The sequence below is a fragment of the Vombatus ursinus genome, unplaced genomic scaffold, assembly GCF_900497805.2.
Source record: "Vombatus ursinus unplaced genomic scaffold, bare-nosed wombat genome assembly UNPS02014852.1, whole genome shotgun sequence".
Classification (NCBI taxonomy): domain Eukaryota; kingdom Metazoa; phylum Chordata; class Mammalia; order Diprotodontia; family Vombatidae; genus Vombatus; species Vombatus ursinus.
Window position 1 is genome coordinate 719,219 of NW_020954630.1, and position 17,030 is coordinate 736,248.

General features: G+C 38.8%; 1 protein-coding gene across 1 annotated transcript; it reads left to right on the plus strand.

Moving 5' to 3' along the window:
* Positions 1–8,021: 8,021 nt before the first annotated feature.
* Positions 8,022–14,391, plus strand: LOC114027156 (GTPase IMAP family member 7-like). Its single transcript, XM_027841065.1, has 3 exons — positions 8,022–8,109; positions 9,146–9,203; positions 12,670–14,391. Exons 2-3 carry the CDS (start codon positions 9,171–9,173, stop codon positions 13,585–13,587), a joined length of 951 nt encoding a protein of 316 aa, XP_027696866.1. The 5' UTR covers positions 8,022–8,109; positions 9,146–9,170; the 3' UTR covers positions 13,588–14,391.
* The last annotated feature ends 2,639 nt before the right edge of the window (positions 14,392–17,030 follow it).

Genomic DNA, 17,030 nt, shown 5'->3' on the forward strand with positions numbered 1-17,030 from the left:
GCCTCGACTTCCAAAATACCCAGATCTTACCCTACTCTTGCCACAGCACCCAACCTGGTAGCTGCCAACATTAGACAGTCCCTCACAACTGGGTTTTGGGAGTGGTAAAACCTTACTTTCATACCTGAATGCTGTGGGATTTTCACAGAGTAACTGCAACCTCCAGTGGTAGAAATCACAATAACTCTACCCTCAGCAGATCATGGGTTCTTAATCCATGGTCTGATGAACTTGTTTGTTTGTTTTTGTTTTTAAATATTTTGATAGCTATCTTTCAATATAATTGATTTCTTTTGTAATCCTATATATTTTATTTTATCTATTTAAAAACATTATTTGGAGAGTAGGTCTATAGGCTTTCCCAGGTTGCCAAAGTAGCCTGTGACATAAAAAATGGCTAAGAACTACTTCAGTAGATGGTTTTTGAGAACATCTACAGGGAAGAATTTATCCTCCCATGTTGAGCCTCTCTGATACCTAGCTAGGTTAGTCCTAAAATAACTGATGTCGTAGGGCCAGGTCTCAAAGCCTATCTGCTTTCATAGGATGGGACAGTTTGCATTCTGTTAGTATAACCTTCAACAACCCAGAATCAACTCTGTGCCTTGATGAGATATTAGCTTAGGACTTTAGTAGAGGAATCTAAAACCTATGAAATGCTGATGCTCACCCATATATCATCATAGTGCCAGGCCCCATCCCCTCAGGTGTCCCACCTACATAGCCTAAGGTAATGGTTTCCAATGTTATTTGTTCCTTGAACTCTTTTCAAGAACAATAACAAAATGTACCGTGAACCCCCAGGGTAATTTAATGTCGTATTCATAATACTCTTTTAGCTTAATTTATTAAGTGCTTACAATAACTTTCCCCCTCAAAGATCCAAATTAAAATTTGTATTATGTAATTCATTATAAGTAATAAAATGTTATTCTATCCGTAATTTTAAAGCTTTAAGCATAAGATTATAAAAACTCTATAAAATCATTACAATTTTTTTTGGTGGGATATTCTATAAGAATTAAAAGAAGCAATCCAGGAAGACTACATATGCTTATCATTATCTATAAAGCATCATATTACATATCTTTATTTTCTAAAATTTGTTGAATATAATATTTTAGTGAAATAAGTTACAGCCCAAAAGATGTTTAACAAAACATAATCACATATAAATTTAGTTTTACTCTGAACAAAGGTTTGTAATATTTGACTCAACACCAGACAAACAGTCTTAAATCTGGTCCCCGCATTATGTTTATTTTTGTATTGAATTTAAGACAGGAATAAAGTGAAAATACTCATGTGGTGAACAATGATGGGAAAATTTTGCAAACTCTTTTCTGCAAGATGGAAATTCCATTTTTATTTTTAGCCAAAAATTTATGACTGTCATTTTTGAATGATACTTGCAGTCCAAAATCCATTTACATGTCCATTGATTTTTCTTTTTCAATAAATATCAATTCATCAGACAAGAGAAGTAAAGTATCTATCAAATGGATTGCAAATCCAATTTAATTTTTTGGAAATTTCAGAGAAATATTCTTTGAAAGTTACTTCTAAACATTTTAGATGATCATTGGTGTCTTTCTTGATAGCCTGATCAAAAGACAGTTTATTTTCTAAGAATTATGTAATATCACAGTGCATGCGATACTGTTCTCAATTGTGTGGTTCTAAATTGTTAGTTTCTGATTTTCTGATTTGTCCTAAGCACTGAATGTGTCTGTACTTGTACCCTATAATGATATGTTGGGTTCATTAATTTTTTAAAAGATATCTGCTAAATATGCTAATATTTGTAGCCACGTCATATCACTTTTATACTCAGGTAAAAAAGGATGGTCAGTTGAGAAGACGATTGATTCTACTTTCAGCTCTAATAGATGAGTAATTGCTCTGTTATTGGAAAGGCATCCAACATCTCTATGTTAGAAGTGGAACATGCTACCTGCCATCTCTCTATAGGAAACAGTAAACAATTGAGAGTTAATGCATCTTGATTTTATAAACTTTACTATTTTGATAGCACCACCTAGCACACTTGAAAGTTATTGTGGCATTCTTTGGATGCTCAAACTCGTTTGTGTGTGTGGCAGTGTTACCATACTATATTTGTGTTCAGTTTTTAAATATGTAAAACAATACTTCCAAATTTCCCAGTCACTGATTTTGCTCCATCTGTGCATGTTCTATAACAGGAGAACCAATTGATCTGTTTTCCTGCAGAGTATGAATTAATTAGACTAAAAAATGTCTTCCCCAGTTGTCTATGTTGCTACCTGATGACAAAATAGCATTTTCTTTTCCACTTTACCATCACGAAGATAGCTTCCAAATACAATTAAAGTTGCCAGGTATAAACAGCAGTGGTCTTGTCTAATTGCAAACTGTAAACATCACTTTTTTGGAACTCTTCCAATATTAACTGATTCAATATCATCACACATATTATGTATCCAATGAGACACTGTATTGTTAGAAACTGCTTAATGGACTCATCTCCAAATATACACTTGAAAATTTTTTGACACGTGGAAAAATTAATTTTTCTGCAATGGCAAGAGTTCCCCCTTCTTTTTTTTTTTTTTTGCAGTTTCATTACTAACTAAATATGATGCTTCAATTGAATTTCTACTTTTTTGCTTATTCACAGCAATAAATTAATCAATATTGTAGGTTTTCAAATTTTGTTCTCTTCACTACAAATCATGTCTTATCAACATAACTTTCATGTTTTGATTATAAATTTTGAGGCAAAGGACAAAGTATTAAACTACTATTTACAAGAAATTAAAAAAATTACATAATACAGTCATGGATATTTATTATCCCCCCAAAGTAAAAAAGAAATTTAATGTATTCTTATTTATATTTCTTGTTTTTCATACTCATTACAAAACAGATATTTCAAACATCTTTTGTTTTATTTCAGAATTGTAACCTTTTGTTATTTCCTGATGGCGGGTTGAATTTGAATATTTTTTTGTTTTGTTTTTTTGTTTTGTTTTGGCTAGGCAATGGGGTTAAGTGACTTGCCCAGGGTCACACAGCTAGTGAGTGTTATGCGTCTGAAGCCGAATTTGAACTCGGGTCCTCCTGACTCCAGTGCCGGTGCTCTATCTACTGCGCCACCTAACTGCTCCCTAAATTTGAATATTTTGAGATTCTTCACTAACATATTTTTCAACATTATTTTTTAAGTCTTTACCCAATGATTCATTGGGGCTGTTATAATTTTAAAAAATAAAGTAAAATAATTTCTAAAAATTTCATATTTATATTCAAAAGTCATTATATGTATATATATATGTATATATAACTACTAATACCTGATACAAATGTGTAATATTTCACACATGCATGCATTTGTCACAGAGGAAAAATATTTGTAGTATAATTGGACAATTATGTACTGTTTAAGGTGCCATTAAAGAATTTTTAGTGTGAATCTCTTGGACCATTGGATTAATAAATGGCAACCACTGGCCTAAGAAATGTAAAATCTTAGTGTAACTAGCCAGTGTCAGACCTTAGAATTGACATCTTCCTTCCTGTGGCACTGAAATAGGTTTTTATAGCCTGACTGAAATTTCATCAATTAAGGATTTAATATTCTTCTTTCAACAGGACAATAATGAACTCCTTGACAGTGTAACATGGCTCCGACTTTACTTTCCCAGAGTGAGGTTCACTATATCTTCAGTGTTCTAAAAGTATCCTTGGGAATTTTTCAAGTGGCTTCTCCAATATTATTGGCTTAAGTTCCTATCCTAGTGTGTTCTCCCTAGTATTGATTGGTTGAAAATCATTAAATGTCTGACAGCCTTAAATAACTTTTAGAAACAGATATTTACTAAGGTTATATAGTAAGAAAAATTAGTATGAAACCATTCCCCCTAAAAGTCCATGTCCCACTTTTATATAGCAGTATATACTGAGTTGAGGGGAAAATGGGCTCAAGCTTACAGAGTTCATGTGACAAAGGGATGTGATACTTCATAGGTCCTGGTTTCTGGGAACCTCTTTCTCTTCTTTTTGGGCTGCTCAAGAAGTTCCACTTAGATATGGTATAATTTCTTAGCACGGAGTCTTGTGGAACTTTAAGTCTGTCTGCACATCTTGTCCTTGACTCCCAATGCAGACACTAAGACCAGCTGATTCAGGGATGCTGCTAGAACACTTGTGGACAGATAAAAAGTCCAAAATCCTCTGGACCTTTCCAAGCTTGCAAGATCTTCCTCCAATCTAAGCAGGTCAGGGGAAGACCTAGACTGCGGATAGAGCCAAAGTCTCTTCTTACTCCTCAAATGATTCCTTCTAAAGAGGTTTAGCTGGAATGCCTCACTAGTTTCAACCTCTTGAATGGCTCCAGTTCTCAACTGCTTATCTTGTAAAATTAATTTGTTTAATACCTAAGTGTAAGACTTTATATTTATACTTACTGAATTTCATTTTATTAGATTGAGCCCTGTGGTCTAATCCAGAGTTTCTTAACTTAGGATCTGCAGACTGGGAGAATCTGTGATATTCTGGAGAATCCAAGAACTCAAATGAGAAAAAACAAGTCTTTATTTTCACTAGCCTCTAACTGAAATGGACTAATTCTTTCAATTATGAATAAAAAAAAATATCCCAAGAAAAGATACACAAGTTTCACTGGATTGTCAAAGGGACGGTCAAAAAATGGTCAAAAACCCTGTCTGTCAAGATCCTTTTGGACCTTGATTGCCATTTAATATGTCAATGATCTCTCCCAGCTTTTATCATCTACAAATTTGACAAGCATACCATTTATGCTTTTATCTAAGTCACTAACAAAAATGTTAAATAACAGAAGGTCAAATAGATTTTATTCCATTGGAGACTTCCTGAATTGATATTAAACTATTTAAACTACTCCTTGAGTCCAACTATCTAATTTCCAGGGGTGTTTTGGATATAGCTTGAACCAACTTTTGAGAGTTAATTGTTAAATTTTCATTATGAGTATTTACACCTTGGAAATTAATAAATGCTGTTGTTTACTTATTGTTTTACTGATTGTCTAGACTTAAAAATGATGGAGAAAATTTTAATAATGCAGATTAAACTTAAGATTGAATCATAGGCTCTCCCTGGAGAGCCAGTTGTTAAACATTTATCAGCATATCCCTATGTCTAGACAAGTCTGAATCCACCCAGCATATTATCCTCTAGTATAGAGCTGTCATACCCCATCCCTCCCAAATATAATACAACATAGAAAATGATATTATAGTGTTCTAAGTCAATAGCCCACAAGGATCCATTTCTATTTGAGTTTGACACTACTGATCAGGTCCACATCTTTAGCTTTACAATAGCGTAAAATACTTTATTAAAACTTTGCTAAGATCTAAGTAAACCGTATTCATAACATTCCCCTCCTTTACTAGTTTAGTAATCTTGTTAAAATAGGAAAATAAGGTTAGGCTGAATTGAATTGTTTAAAGTTTTTAAAAAAAATTAACGAGCATTTCTTTTTTTCTCCCACTCACCTATATTCCACCGAGAGGGAAAACAAAACTCTTGTAACCAATATGCATTGTAAAGCAAAACAAATCCCCACACTGGCCATGTCTAAAAATGCATATTTCATTATCTTAACCATCATCTTTTCTCTTAGAAGATGAGTAGCTTCCTTCCTCATCAGGCCTCTGGAATTATGATTATAGAATAATATAGGGGTACACAGGTAAATATTTAACAACTAGGCTTTCCAGAGAGGAAAATGTGTGCACATTAATTTTCATCTGCATTACTAATACTTTCTTAAGTCCAGAACATCAAGAAAACAATAACTCAAACCCTGATTTGTAGATTTCAAGGTTTAAATCCTCATGCTGAAAGTTTAACAATGGGCTCTTCAAGTTCGAGCTAATTACAGCTTACCCCTGGGAGAAGGACATATTTTTAGTTGTGTGAAAAGATCTAATCTTGTATCTCACTGACCTGAAACAACTTTCCAATGATCAGTTCCTCTGTTGATAGCTTCCATTTATATAGCACTTTAAGATTTGAAAAGCACTTTATAAATATACCATTTAATCTTCACAACAGTCCTGTGAGGTAGGTGCTATTATTATCCCCATTTTACAGTTAAGAAAACTGAGGCAGACAGCGGTTAAGTGACTTGCCCAGGCTCACATAGCTGGTAAGTATCTGAGACTGAATCTGAACTCAGGGCTTCTTGGCTCCAGGTCTGGCAATCTATCCGCTGGGCCACCTAGCTGCCATCATCTGGAAGTGTTTCAAAGACTTTTTCTTTTCAGCCTCAGCAAGGCTTTCACCTTTCATTTCTTGCTCAGGTTCCTTGATCACTGAACTCATTTGAAGCCTTCACTTCCCAGATCCTTTCCTGAGCTTAATCTGTGATACCTAATCTTTATTACCCATCCTCTTGCCACCATCACCATTTGGGGCTTTGGTGCTGGTTCAGATCCTGGGTTTCCTATAGGAAGCAGAAACTCATCCACCAAATCTCAGTTCCTATGGAGTAGCCCATCCCTCACTGTAAACAGACACTCACTCTTTGGATTTTTACTTTAATAGAGCATAGACATTTATACCCCTCCTTTACCTTTTTGCTTTTATGGGCAAATTATAGCAGGCCAGGACACACATACTTGGAGGAGTACAGTATACCATGTAGAGAGAAGATGCATTAACTGAGCTCTCTAATTTCCAGTCTCCTGACACTATGCAGCACTTTTCCATGTGATCTCCCTGCGGAGGTTCTTGAGTTGAGTTTCTCTTCATTTCCCTCTCCATTCCCTCCACCCTTTGCAGCAATTTGTTCTGCTTTCCTTCCCTCCTCTTGCTAACTCAACACACATCTTGTCTTTTCTCACTTTGAGTAAGTGTAATCAACAAACATTAATATAGGGGTATTTTTTGGTTGTTGTTTTTTGGGGCATATTTGAATGGAAAAGGGTGATGGGATATTCCAGAATGTTCCATAATTTTTCTCATTAAAAATGAATGGAAATAGCATTTTTTCAACACATATTTTTGCTTTATAGATAGTTTTCATAGAATGGATTATGTGTGTGTTTATGTGTGTGTTTAAGGTAAGAGTAAATGAAGGCCAGGGGCAGGGGGACTTGAGGAATACAAATTAAAGAAAATCTTAGCTTCTGGAGAAGATGCCAATAGTTTATTTGAAAAGGCCTAGGTATGTATATACAAATGTGTATGTTATTACATAGGTGTATAAAGATATGTGTGGATTTTAAGTCTGTAACAAGTAACAGACTTATTGAACCTGGGAAAAGTAGTGAATTGGTTTGCCTCATTCAGGTTTACTCGGTCTAGTATCATATATAAAAGTTAGATACATGTACATGTGTAGTACTGGCTGGAACTTGTTGCCTGGGTAAAAATCCTTTCAAGGGGTTTGAATGAGTTCGGTGTAATAGCTGAGATAGCCACCAGATGGCACTCTCCTCAAACTGTAACTCCCGGTATGGGGACTATGGGTATAAACTATCAACTTGTTAACAAGCTGTCAAATAGGTAGCTGTTAGCCACTAGGTAGTCAAGTCTGTGATCTCCTGAGTTGTTTCCTTCACAAAGATGTCGATTTTGTGTTTGACTCCCAAAGTGGCTTTACGCCTTATTCCTGAGTTCCAACCCAGAGAATGAGATGCAATATGAAATGATATAAATCCTTACAATTTTCTGGATCTGTTCCTCCCTATGGAAAGGAGTGATGGAAAGAACCCTGGATGTGCATTAGAGGACCTTGGTTCAGATCCCAGATTTGTGTGACCTTGGCTAGTCACAAGTCCTCTAGGCAATTCTGACAATGGGAATGTAAGCACCGTGGCCAGCTGGCATTTGGGGGTTAGGCAGACCTTGTAGAGCTCACCAAATCATCCAGAAACACTGCTGATGACAAATTAGAAGGTTTCATTATAGCATACTGTCCCAAGAGGGCTCCAGAGTTCACTGGTTAAGGCCACTCCCCGAGCATTCTGATACAAAGAACAAGGGTTCTTGGTTTTATAAGCAAAAGTGAAAGCAGCACCTCAGATTGCTCTACCAACTGAGTGGAGAAGATCTTTTCTACTTCTCTGGGAGAAGGTGAGTCTTGGGAATGGTCTGGGGAATAGCAGGGGATGTGGGAAGAGATTTGATGGGTTAGAGGAGTCAGGGACGGGAACACAGGAAGAAAAGGAGCAGGGATCTCAGAGCTTGGGATTGTGAGAGGAAGGGTGGGTCAGTTTAATGCATATGTTTAGCCAATTTGTCAGCCTGCCTCTTCCTATTTAATAGCATTCTTTCACTGTACATTACTGAAGGGAATGGTCCATGTTACAATGAGTTTTAGAAAAAAATATTCTCCTCATGATTACTCTTCCCCTGAATGATTATCTAGGACTGGACATATTCACCTGTGCCCTACACACATGCTAAATATGAGTAGAATTTTGGACGAGGAAGATGGGGATTCAAATCTTAGTCTAGACATTTACTGGCTGTGTGACCTTAAGTCACTTAGCCTCCCTGGACCTCAGTTCTCATCTGTAACATAAATTTGGATTTGATAGTTTCTAAGGTCCCTTCCAGCACTAAATGGAGAGTAGCAGTGGATGAGACCGCCCTGCTCAGCTCTAGCCCAGAGTCTAAATGGCAGCTTTACTGTGTGCTCAGGGAGGCCATGGAGCCAACCTGAGGTGACTGGGAGATCAGGACTAACCTTTGCTCTATGGGGCAACTTTGCCCCAAACACCCTAGTGCTTCAACAAGAAGCCATTTAAGGGAGAGGGGCTGGCTGGTTGCCTGGCTGCTCAGACTGAGCCTCATAAGGTGTCTGAATTTTAGTGGGGTCATCACTGATCTAAGGCCTGGGGGAACCTCAGCTTTCTAGGTTCAAAACCTGAGTGGCATCTGTATCAGTGAGGAGTAATTAGACCTGAGGATACTGATTCAGGGAAACTAAACTCACAAGAGACTAACTGCTGAATTAGAATGACAATTGATTTCAGGCGGGGGAAAGGTTGTTCCTGTAAGATAACAAACACAAATCCTCCAGAGAGCAAGTGTACTGATTCCTGTCTTTACAAGTGTTAAAACAAATGCAGATCTGTGTCTTTTTTTGCCTTTCCTCTTCCCCAAGCCTGCTACCTCTCCACTGCTCAAAAATGGGATCCAGCTCAAGTAAATCTGCCAGTTCAGTGAGTATCACTTTTGTCAATTCCTTGTACTCTGGTGACTACAACTCCTGCACAGACTACACAGAGGCATAGAGTGTCTAGGCTGATAGAGCTTGTCTGAAGTCAATTTGTTTCTTTCCTTTCTCCATTTGACATCTACATGACTCAGACAGATGGAGGTTAGCCCCACAGAGACAATGGAGCAGTTTCATTTCCAGGTCTCCCCCAGATCATGGCAAGAGCGTATTTCCATGAAAGTAACCTAATCAATTTTACTTTATTGGGTAGGAAATTCTAATGGCCCAATAATAAATTTTTGCAAACACATTAGTTCTATGCTGACCTCTAAGTAAATTATAAAAATAAAACTCTGAATATATAAAATTTAGCAACACGTCAAGAACTCTGTCCTCAGGTGAATTACGAAGTAAGAGACAGGGATTTCTAGTGATTTTCCAGCTTCCATTTTGTGCCTTTCTCTCTTAAGAACCCTCTTTTGTACTTTGTGACTCTTTCTGGATGAGCTAGGACTCCCCACTAAGAAGCCCTACAAAACAGGCAAATCTGCCCCCTCTGCGTTTCCTTCCTCTCTTCTCTGTTACATATATGCCACATTCTCACCTCTCATTTAGCATATCATCAGATCAGTTTAAAAAAGCCTAAGGCATTAATAGCTGATAATAATCTAATGAGCTTCGCTTTTTTGAAAACATTCTTTGCATTTTAAGTTCTTCAGTGCTTTAAGCTAGAGAAATGACTGGAAGTGGGAGATATCTTGGGGCCTTGTCAATGCCTTTCTTTCTCCCTCCAAGAAAGGAAATTGTGTCATTAAGGCTACTCCTAAGTCTGCCTATGTGAAAAAAGAGTGATTTCTGGCAGTACTATTAAGTCTTTGATTTGTAAACTGTTAAAATTGGAAAGGACATTAGGAGTCATTTTGTCCAACCCCTTCAGTAAATATATGAGAAATCTGAGACCCAGGGAACAGAAGTATATGTGCAAATGACTGTGCTCTGAGGCTCTATATGACAAATTCCAGATGAGTAGTAAAAAGTGCCATATGAATAGCACCCTTGACCTTGCCACCATCCATCAGTCCTCTATGTCCAAGTTGATAAATTCTAAGATTTTCTTATCTCATCACAATCAGATGTCATCCCACCTCTCCCTCTGCCTTTCAACTCCAGCCCCTGTTCTTTATCTTCACTGTGATCCTCCATCATTATGCCCTTCAGTTCTCTGCCAGGCCATCAACCCTGAATTGGCTGCACTCGCCTCCCTACCCTATCTAGATCCTTTGGTGAACCAGTTCAATTCTAGACTGTTCTTTTTTTTTGAGTTTCTCATCCCCTTATCCTATCATCCATCTTGCCCTGCCAAGCCTCAGCCTTGTATTACTCCCGCCATCTTCTTTGAGTCAAATCTTGTGCTGCTGAAAGGAGCTGGAAAAACCCCCAAACCATGCTGACTAGGTCCACTACTAATTTATGGTACATAGTCTCAACTGAGACCTCACTACAAGACAATCCTCCAGGCAGTGGCTTTTAAAATACTTATGGCCCAGGAAGGGATAACTCAGCAAGCTATTTTCTGCCATTAGTATTAATTAGCTTATCAGAGATTAGCAAGTCAGTCACCTATCTGGACCCTAAGGAATAGAACATAAAGCAGTAAAGTTTTGGTAGGGGGAGAGGAGAAGGAAAGATCTAGAACCTTCAGCCACAGTAGGGGAAGATCTGGGCAGTCCAGGTCAACCTGACAACGCTGGACATTTGTTTCAGGGAGACCAAAGAAAGGATGGAGCTCATTAAAGAGACATCAGAAAGCACTGAAGAGAAATGTTGCTAACTTTATGGCTTTGACAGGGGTGTCTCCTAGCCTGAGAACTGAGGAGAGGAGATGAATGGACTTGTCCTCCTTTCTGGTCCTAGGCCAGGAGCAGAGGCCCATAAAGCCAGAAACTAACGGTTTAGCCAATAGTTTCACCCAAAACAATTTCACCTTCAGGAACATCAAAAGGACTAGATTTGGTTGGTGGATAAGAGATAGAGATAATCATTGGAAAAACCCATATTTGGTGAGTATGTAATATGTGCCCCCTGCTGTGTTAGACACCGTGGAGATAGAAAACAAGGAGAAGATGTGGTCCTTGCTTTAGGTCTAATGGGGGAGAAAAGATGAACACACATGAATCAGGACAAAGCCCTTATTAAGTGCTGTCTGTGCTGGGCACTCTGCTGGGCACTGGGACTACAAAGAGAAAAATAAAGCCCTCAAGAAGCTTGCCTTCTAAAAGGGGAAACAAAACTGCCTGTATAGCAAGAGGCAGCTTCATATGGTGGATGGGGCTCTGGAAGGCATGGATTCAAATTCTGCTTCAGAAACTTGCTATGTGAACCTGGGTTAGTCAGTCACAATTTCTCTGTGCCTCAGTTTCCTCATATGTAAAATGAGGGGCTCAGACTGTGACTACTAAGGTCCTTTTTCATCTCTAGATCCCTGAACATAAGAAACTGATACCAAATAAATACCAGGCAGTTTTGGGGGTGGATCCATCATAAATCGAAGTTACAGAAGGTTCGCGTAAAGGAGATGGCATTTCATTTTTGCATTGAAGGAACCGAGGGTTTGTAAGAGGTGGCAGTGAGGACAGAGTACATTTCAGGCATGGAAGACAGCCTCTAAGCCCGTAGGGGACAAACTGTGACTTTTGCTACCTCCCCTCATACATGCAAGTTTTCAAGTCTGTCTCTCAAGGAAATTTATTTCTCCTTAGTTATTAACTTTGCCTGTGATTAGAGAAAACTGCCAACAGTTTGAGGTGGTGCCTCAAACATTATAATTAAATGACAATAACCATGTAGCAAGCATTGAAACAAAACTGATGACTAGTTCTAACTTGGTATCTTTCCCACTAAGCTCTAACGCATCAAGTTACTAGCTCACATTTGTGCAGTAATTTAGGTTTTGTGAAGGATTTTACAGATCTTAACTCAGTTTATTCTCACAAGAACCCTGCGAGGTAGATGCTGTTCTTATCTCCATTTTGCAGATGAGGAGACTGAGACAGACAGGTAGGTTAAGTGACTCACTGAGGGTCACACAATTAGTAAATAGCTGAGGCTACTTTTAATCTCAAGTCTTCCTGAATCCAGGACATCGCTTTTATCAGCTTTTCCTGCCTTCAAGTCTGGCACTTTACTGGGCCACCAGCAGCCTTACTTATTGATTCTATTCTTTAATGTCTTTTCTTAATTTCCAGACCATATGGGATGTTTCTTTGTAACTCAGCCCACTTCTGTTGACATTGAGCCAAAAGTCAGTATACCTAGAGGTATACACAGTTTTAAGGGTCTAAGGATATAGGCTAACTAGGCATCTGAAGCCCAGCTATTTCTAACAACTTCCCTCCTGTAGCTGCCTCTCCCTCACTCTTCCTTATTACCTAGATGATGGGGTTTTCAATCAGGCAAATTTATCCCCACAGATCCCTGGTGACCATGAGCCTGATAATGCCCTGAGGATTGTCCTGGTTGGGAAAACTGGAAATGGAAAAAGTGCATCAGGGAATACCATCGTTGGGGAAAAAAGCTTTGTGTCTGAAATTTCACCCAATTCAGTGACCCAGAGATGTACAAAGATAACCAAGAAACAGGAATCCAAGGAAGACCTTGTGGTCGTTGATACACCTGGGCTGTTTGACACAAAGCACAGCCTGTGGACCACTTCTGAGGAGATCAGTCGCAGTGTTATCTTTTCTTCCCCGGGGCCACACGCCATCATTTTGGTTCTGCAGCTAGGACGCTATACAGATGAAGAGCAGCAATCTGTCTGCTGGATCAAGGGGCTCTTTGGGCCTGATGTCACAAAGTACATGGTAGTCTTATTTACTCGGAAAGATGACTTGGAAGATCAGACACTGGACGAGTTTTTGCAAGGCTCTAGTAAGAACCTCAAAACACTCCTCCGAGAGTGTAAGGGGCGATACTGTGCGTTCAATAACAAGGCCCAGGATATGGAAAAAGAAGCCCAAGTGGAAGAGCTGATGGAAATAATAAAGAAAATGAGGCAGGCTAATAAGGGGGCATATTTTTCACATGCCATATACAAGAAAACTGAGGAAAAACTAAACCAAACAATAGAAAACCTTAAGGCAGAGTACAAGAAACATTTAGAAAATGACATCTGTGATGTGAAAGAAGAATATGCTAAGAAGGAAAATCTCACAGATAAAGACAAAATGAAACAAGATTCTAAAATAAGTGAACTGAAGCAAAAATATGATGAAAATATTAAAAACATAAGAGCAAAGGCAGAGCAAGAGACAAGTATACTGAGAGAAGTGACAGAGATAATTAGAAAGATGATTATTAATATTTCAGATTGGTTCCAAAAGTTTGTGTAGGAGCTTTAAAAAAAATGAACCTACTTTCTTTTGTTCATAGCTATCCCTAATTTTATGTAAACTTTATTTATATATAGAATTGGGTCTTGATTCCCTTCATATCACTCAAAGATAAATATTTTTTCAAGGCATGACACACTAGCTGTGGAGGACTGGAGCTCCCTCTAGTGATGTATCACATTATAGCTCCCAAAATGAAACGCCCCTCTTCTTTTATCTGAGCCTTTACTAGCCATGTGTCTAGAGACCTGAGCCCCAAACATAGAGTATGGGGGTCAGCCACCTCAAATCCTCCATGTAAGTGGATAGGTAATAAATCACAACTAGATGTAAAGGTTTAAGTCAGTAAAGGAGAGCCAGAGGCTCTCTGAGCATGGCAGAAAAGTCTGAGGTCCGAGGAAGAAATTAGTGGACGACATTCTCATTTATTTCCTGGTTTTTATGCTTATTTTCTCAAATTGTTTCAAAGCTTTTTTATTCCTGACTCTCCAGGGTCTGACCGTTAGTCCCAGAATCTAAAGAAGTCTTCCTTGTCTATGATTAATTCTATGTCTCCTTCGTACACTTTAAAATACTTTTTTCTTTCCTCCTAAACAACCAGTCCCGCTTTTCACTTTCATCATGTCTACTGCTTTGCCCCATGTAGAATGTAAGGTCCTGGGAAGTAGAGATTGTTTCATTCATTGTACTTGTATTTCTAGTGCCAGCAGTATCTGCCATATATTGTCATTGTTTAGTTATTTCAGTTGTGTCTGACTCTTTGTGGCCCCATTTGAAGTTTTCTTGGCAAAGATACTGGAGTGATTTGGCATTTCCTTCTCCAATTCACTTTATAGATAAGAAAACTAAAGCAAACAAGGTTACGTGACTTGTCCAGTGTCACACTGCTAGTAAGTGTCTGAGGTCAGATTTGAACTCAGGAAGTTGAGTAGCACCACCTAGAGAAAAGAGGCTATGGGAAATTCTCTGACTTGAGAGTTTTTGATGTCAGCCATTCCTCCATGGTCTTCTCATGAGGTGGCTTAAGAGTCATAGGCTTTTGTTCACTTAAGTCACCAGGAGGCCCCAGGTGCTAAGAACATGAGAAGAGAAATCAGAACCTGCTCTCTCTCACCCTCATCAGGAAATATCTATTTTTCTTTTGACTGATCTAGCTATAGAAGCCAAAGACTACCCCAGTGAATTGGGTGGGGTATCTGTTGAATGAAACTCAGAGGCTACAGTTGAGAGCCAAGCATATTCTAGACTATGGAAGCTTTATGAGATCAAGCACACAGGTCTCTAAGAGAGCACACATCCTTTCTGTACTTAAGATTTCTCCTCTGCAGCATCTCCTCAAGCCTATGAAGGGCCCGGACAGCATGTCTCACCTCCATTTCTGTAGTTCTGCGATGCATCTGAGTGTCAGAGAGGTCAGGAGTATAGCCCTACGGGACGATGCAGGGGGGAGGAACAGAGAGGGAATTCTTCCCTCTGGGGACCATAGAAGCAGACTCAGGCAACACCAAGTCACCTAAGTGTGCTTTGGGACTCCCAGCCTTCCCCTTCGTGTACCATTTTCCTTCCCTGATGCTACTGTTATCTTGTGTAGCCTCCCTCTTCTCCCCCCACTCTCTTTAAGTCCCCAGTGCACTAATTTATTGTTGATGGAGTTGTGAAATGATTCAACCATTTTGGAGAGCAATCTGGAATTGTGCCCAAAGAGTTATTAAACTACCTATACCCTTTGACCCAGCAATACTACTACTTGGTCTATTTCTAAAGATGATTAGGAAAAAGGAAAAGAACCTATATGTTCTAAAATGTTTATAGCATGTCTCTTTGTGGTGGCAAAGATGTGGAAATTGCAGGGATGCCTATCAACTGGGGAATGACTGAACAAATTGTGATATATGATTGTGATGGAATACTACTGTGCTGTAAGAAATGATGAGCTCAATGATTTTAGAAAAACATGGAAAGACTTGCATGAAATAATGAACAGTAAAATGAGCAGAACCAAGAGAACATTGTATATAATAACAGCAATATTGTTTTAAGAACAACTTTGAGCAAATGTTACTTTGTGTAATGTAAACACACAAATTAACTGTAAAGGGCATATAAAGAAAGATGCTATCTGCAACCAGAAAAAGAACTGATAAATAGAAGTATGTATGGAATAATTTTACATACATATACATATTTGTGTATAATGGTTTTCATCTCTGGGGTGGGGGGGGGGGAAGGGAAGAAAAAAGAAGAAAAAGAAAGAAATTTACATGATAATTTCATTGTATATTTGAAAGGAATAGGAGGTTGTACATAGTAGATTGGCAGTTTTATATGCAATCATCTTTTTATTGTATTATGTTATGGAAATGCTTGTTTTATTCCATAAATTACAAATAAAAGCTCCCAATGCCTTTAAAGTCTTCTCTGTACTTTCCAAGTCCATTTTCTAGACAGGTTCCATTCTTTGTCCTTCACTTCTCCCTGTCTGTGAATGGACGTCTTCCCTCAGTCTCTCACCAAAGGGAATTTGGATTTTGGTACCTGCTCTGCTCCCACCTGCAAGACTTTGGGCAAATAAATCTCTTTCCAACCCTGAGTTTCAGCTTCTTCTTCTGTAAAAATCAGGGGTTGTACTAGATAACTCCAAGGTTCCTTCTAGCTCTAATATTTGGAGTTTTCCTGACTATGCCTCAGTTCAGAGGCAGCACTTCCTGGCCAGCTAGGGCTAGGAGGAAAGTAGCTGAGCTTTGGTGGGCAAGGGAGCATTGGAAGGGACACCCAGCCTTGGGCCAGTAGCTCAGCAGATGTGGTGGGAGAGGTGAACAAAAGAGAGATCTTTGTCCACTTCAGACCTACTTGACTGCTGGCCTAGAGCAATAGGAAGGGATTCTGTGGTCAGTAAACTCCCCTCAGGGGTTATTCTGTCAGCCAATGGCAGATTCTGGGCCTATTCCCTGAAGGGACCAGATCTTCCATTCACAAAGGAAAGAGGGTAGGGTTGGAAAGAGATAAAAGCTGGGATGTCCCAGAGTTTTTGTGCTGATGGAACTAAATGGCCTTTGGTACCATTTACCGTTCACTTTTCAGAGGTTTCAGGGTCTCATTTTTATGTAAGAAGGCAAAGCTGGACGCATCAGGAGTGATTCCCGTTTGGCTCTGAGATTCAGCAGGGCCAGCTTTACACATAAGGAAAGAGGTGTTCTGTCAGAATCTATAATTTCAGGAGCTGTGGAACTTCCCCACCCCTACAAGTTCTTCTCCTTGTTGGCTTATCCCTGAATTCCCTTTAATAAAGAATAAAGTCTCCATTCAGTCCTCCATACAACTGTCTAATTGCTATTCCTAACACACAGATCTGACCATGTTATACCTGCACTCAAACATCTTTAGTGGCTCCCTATTACCTCTAACAAACTCCTCTATTTTACAGGTAAGGAGACTCTGAGAGG

Coding starts and splice junctions, on each gene's coding strand:
- LOC114027156 (XM_027841065.1), top strand. CDS start 9,171: ATGGGATCCAGCTCAAGTAAATCTGCCAGTTCA. Junction 9,204..12,669: donor CAAGTAAATCTGCCAGTTCA/GTGAGTATCACT, acceptor TTATCCCCACAG/ATCCCTGGTGACCATGAGCC.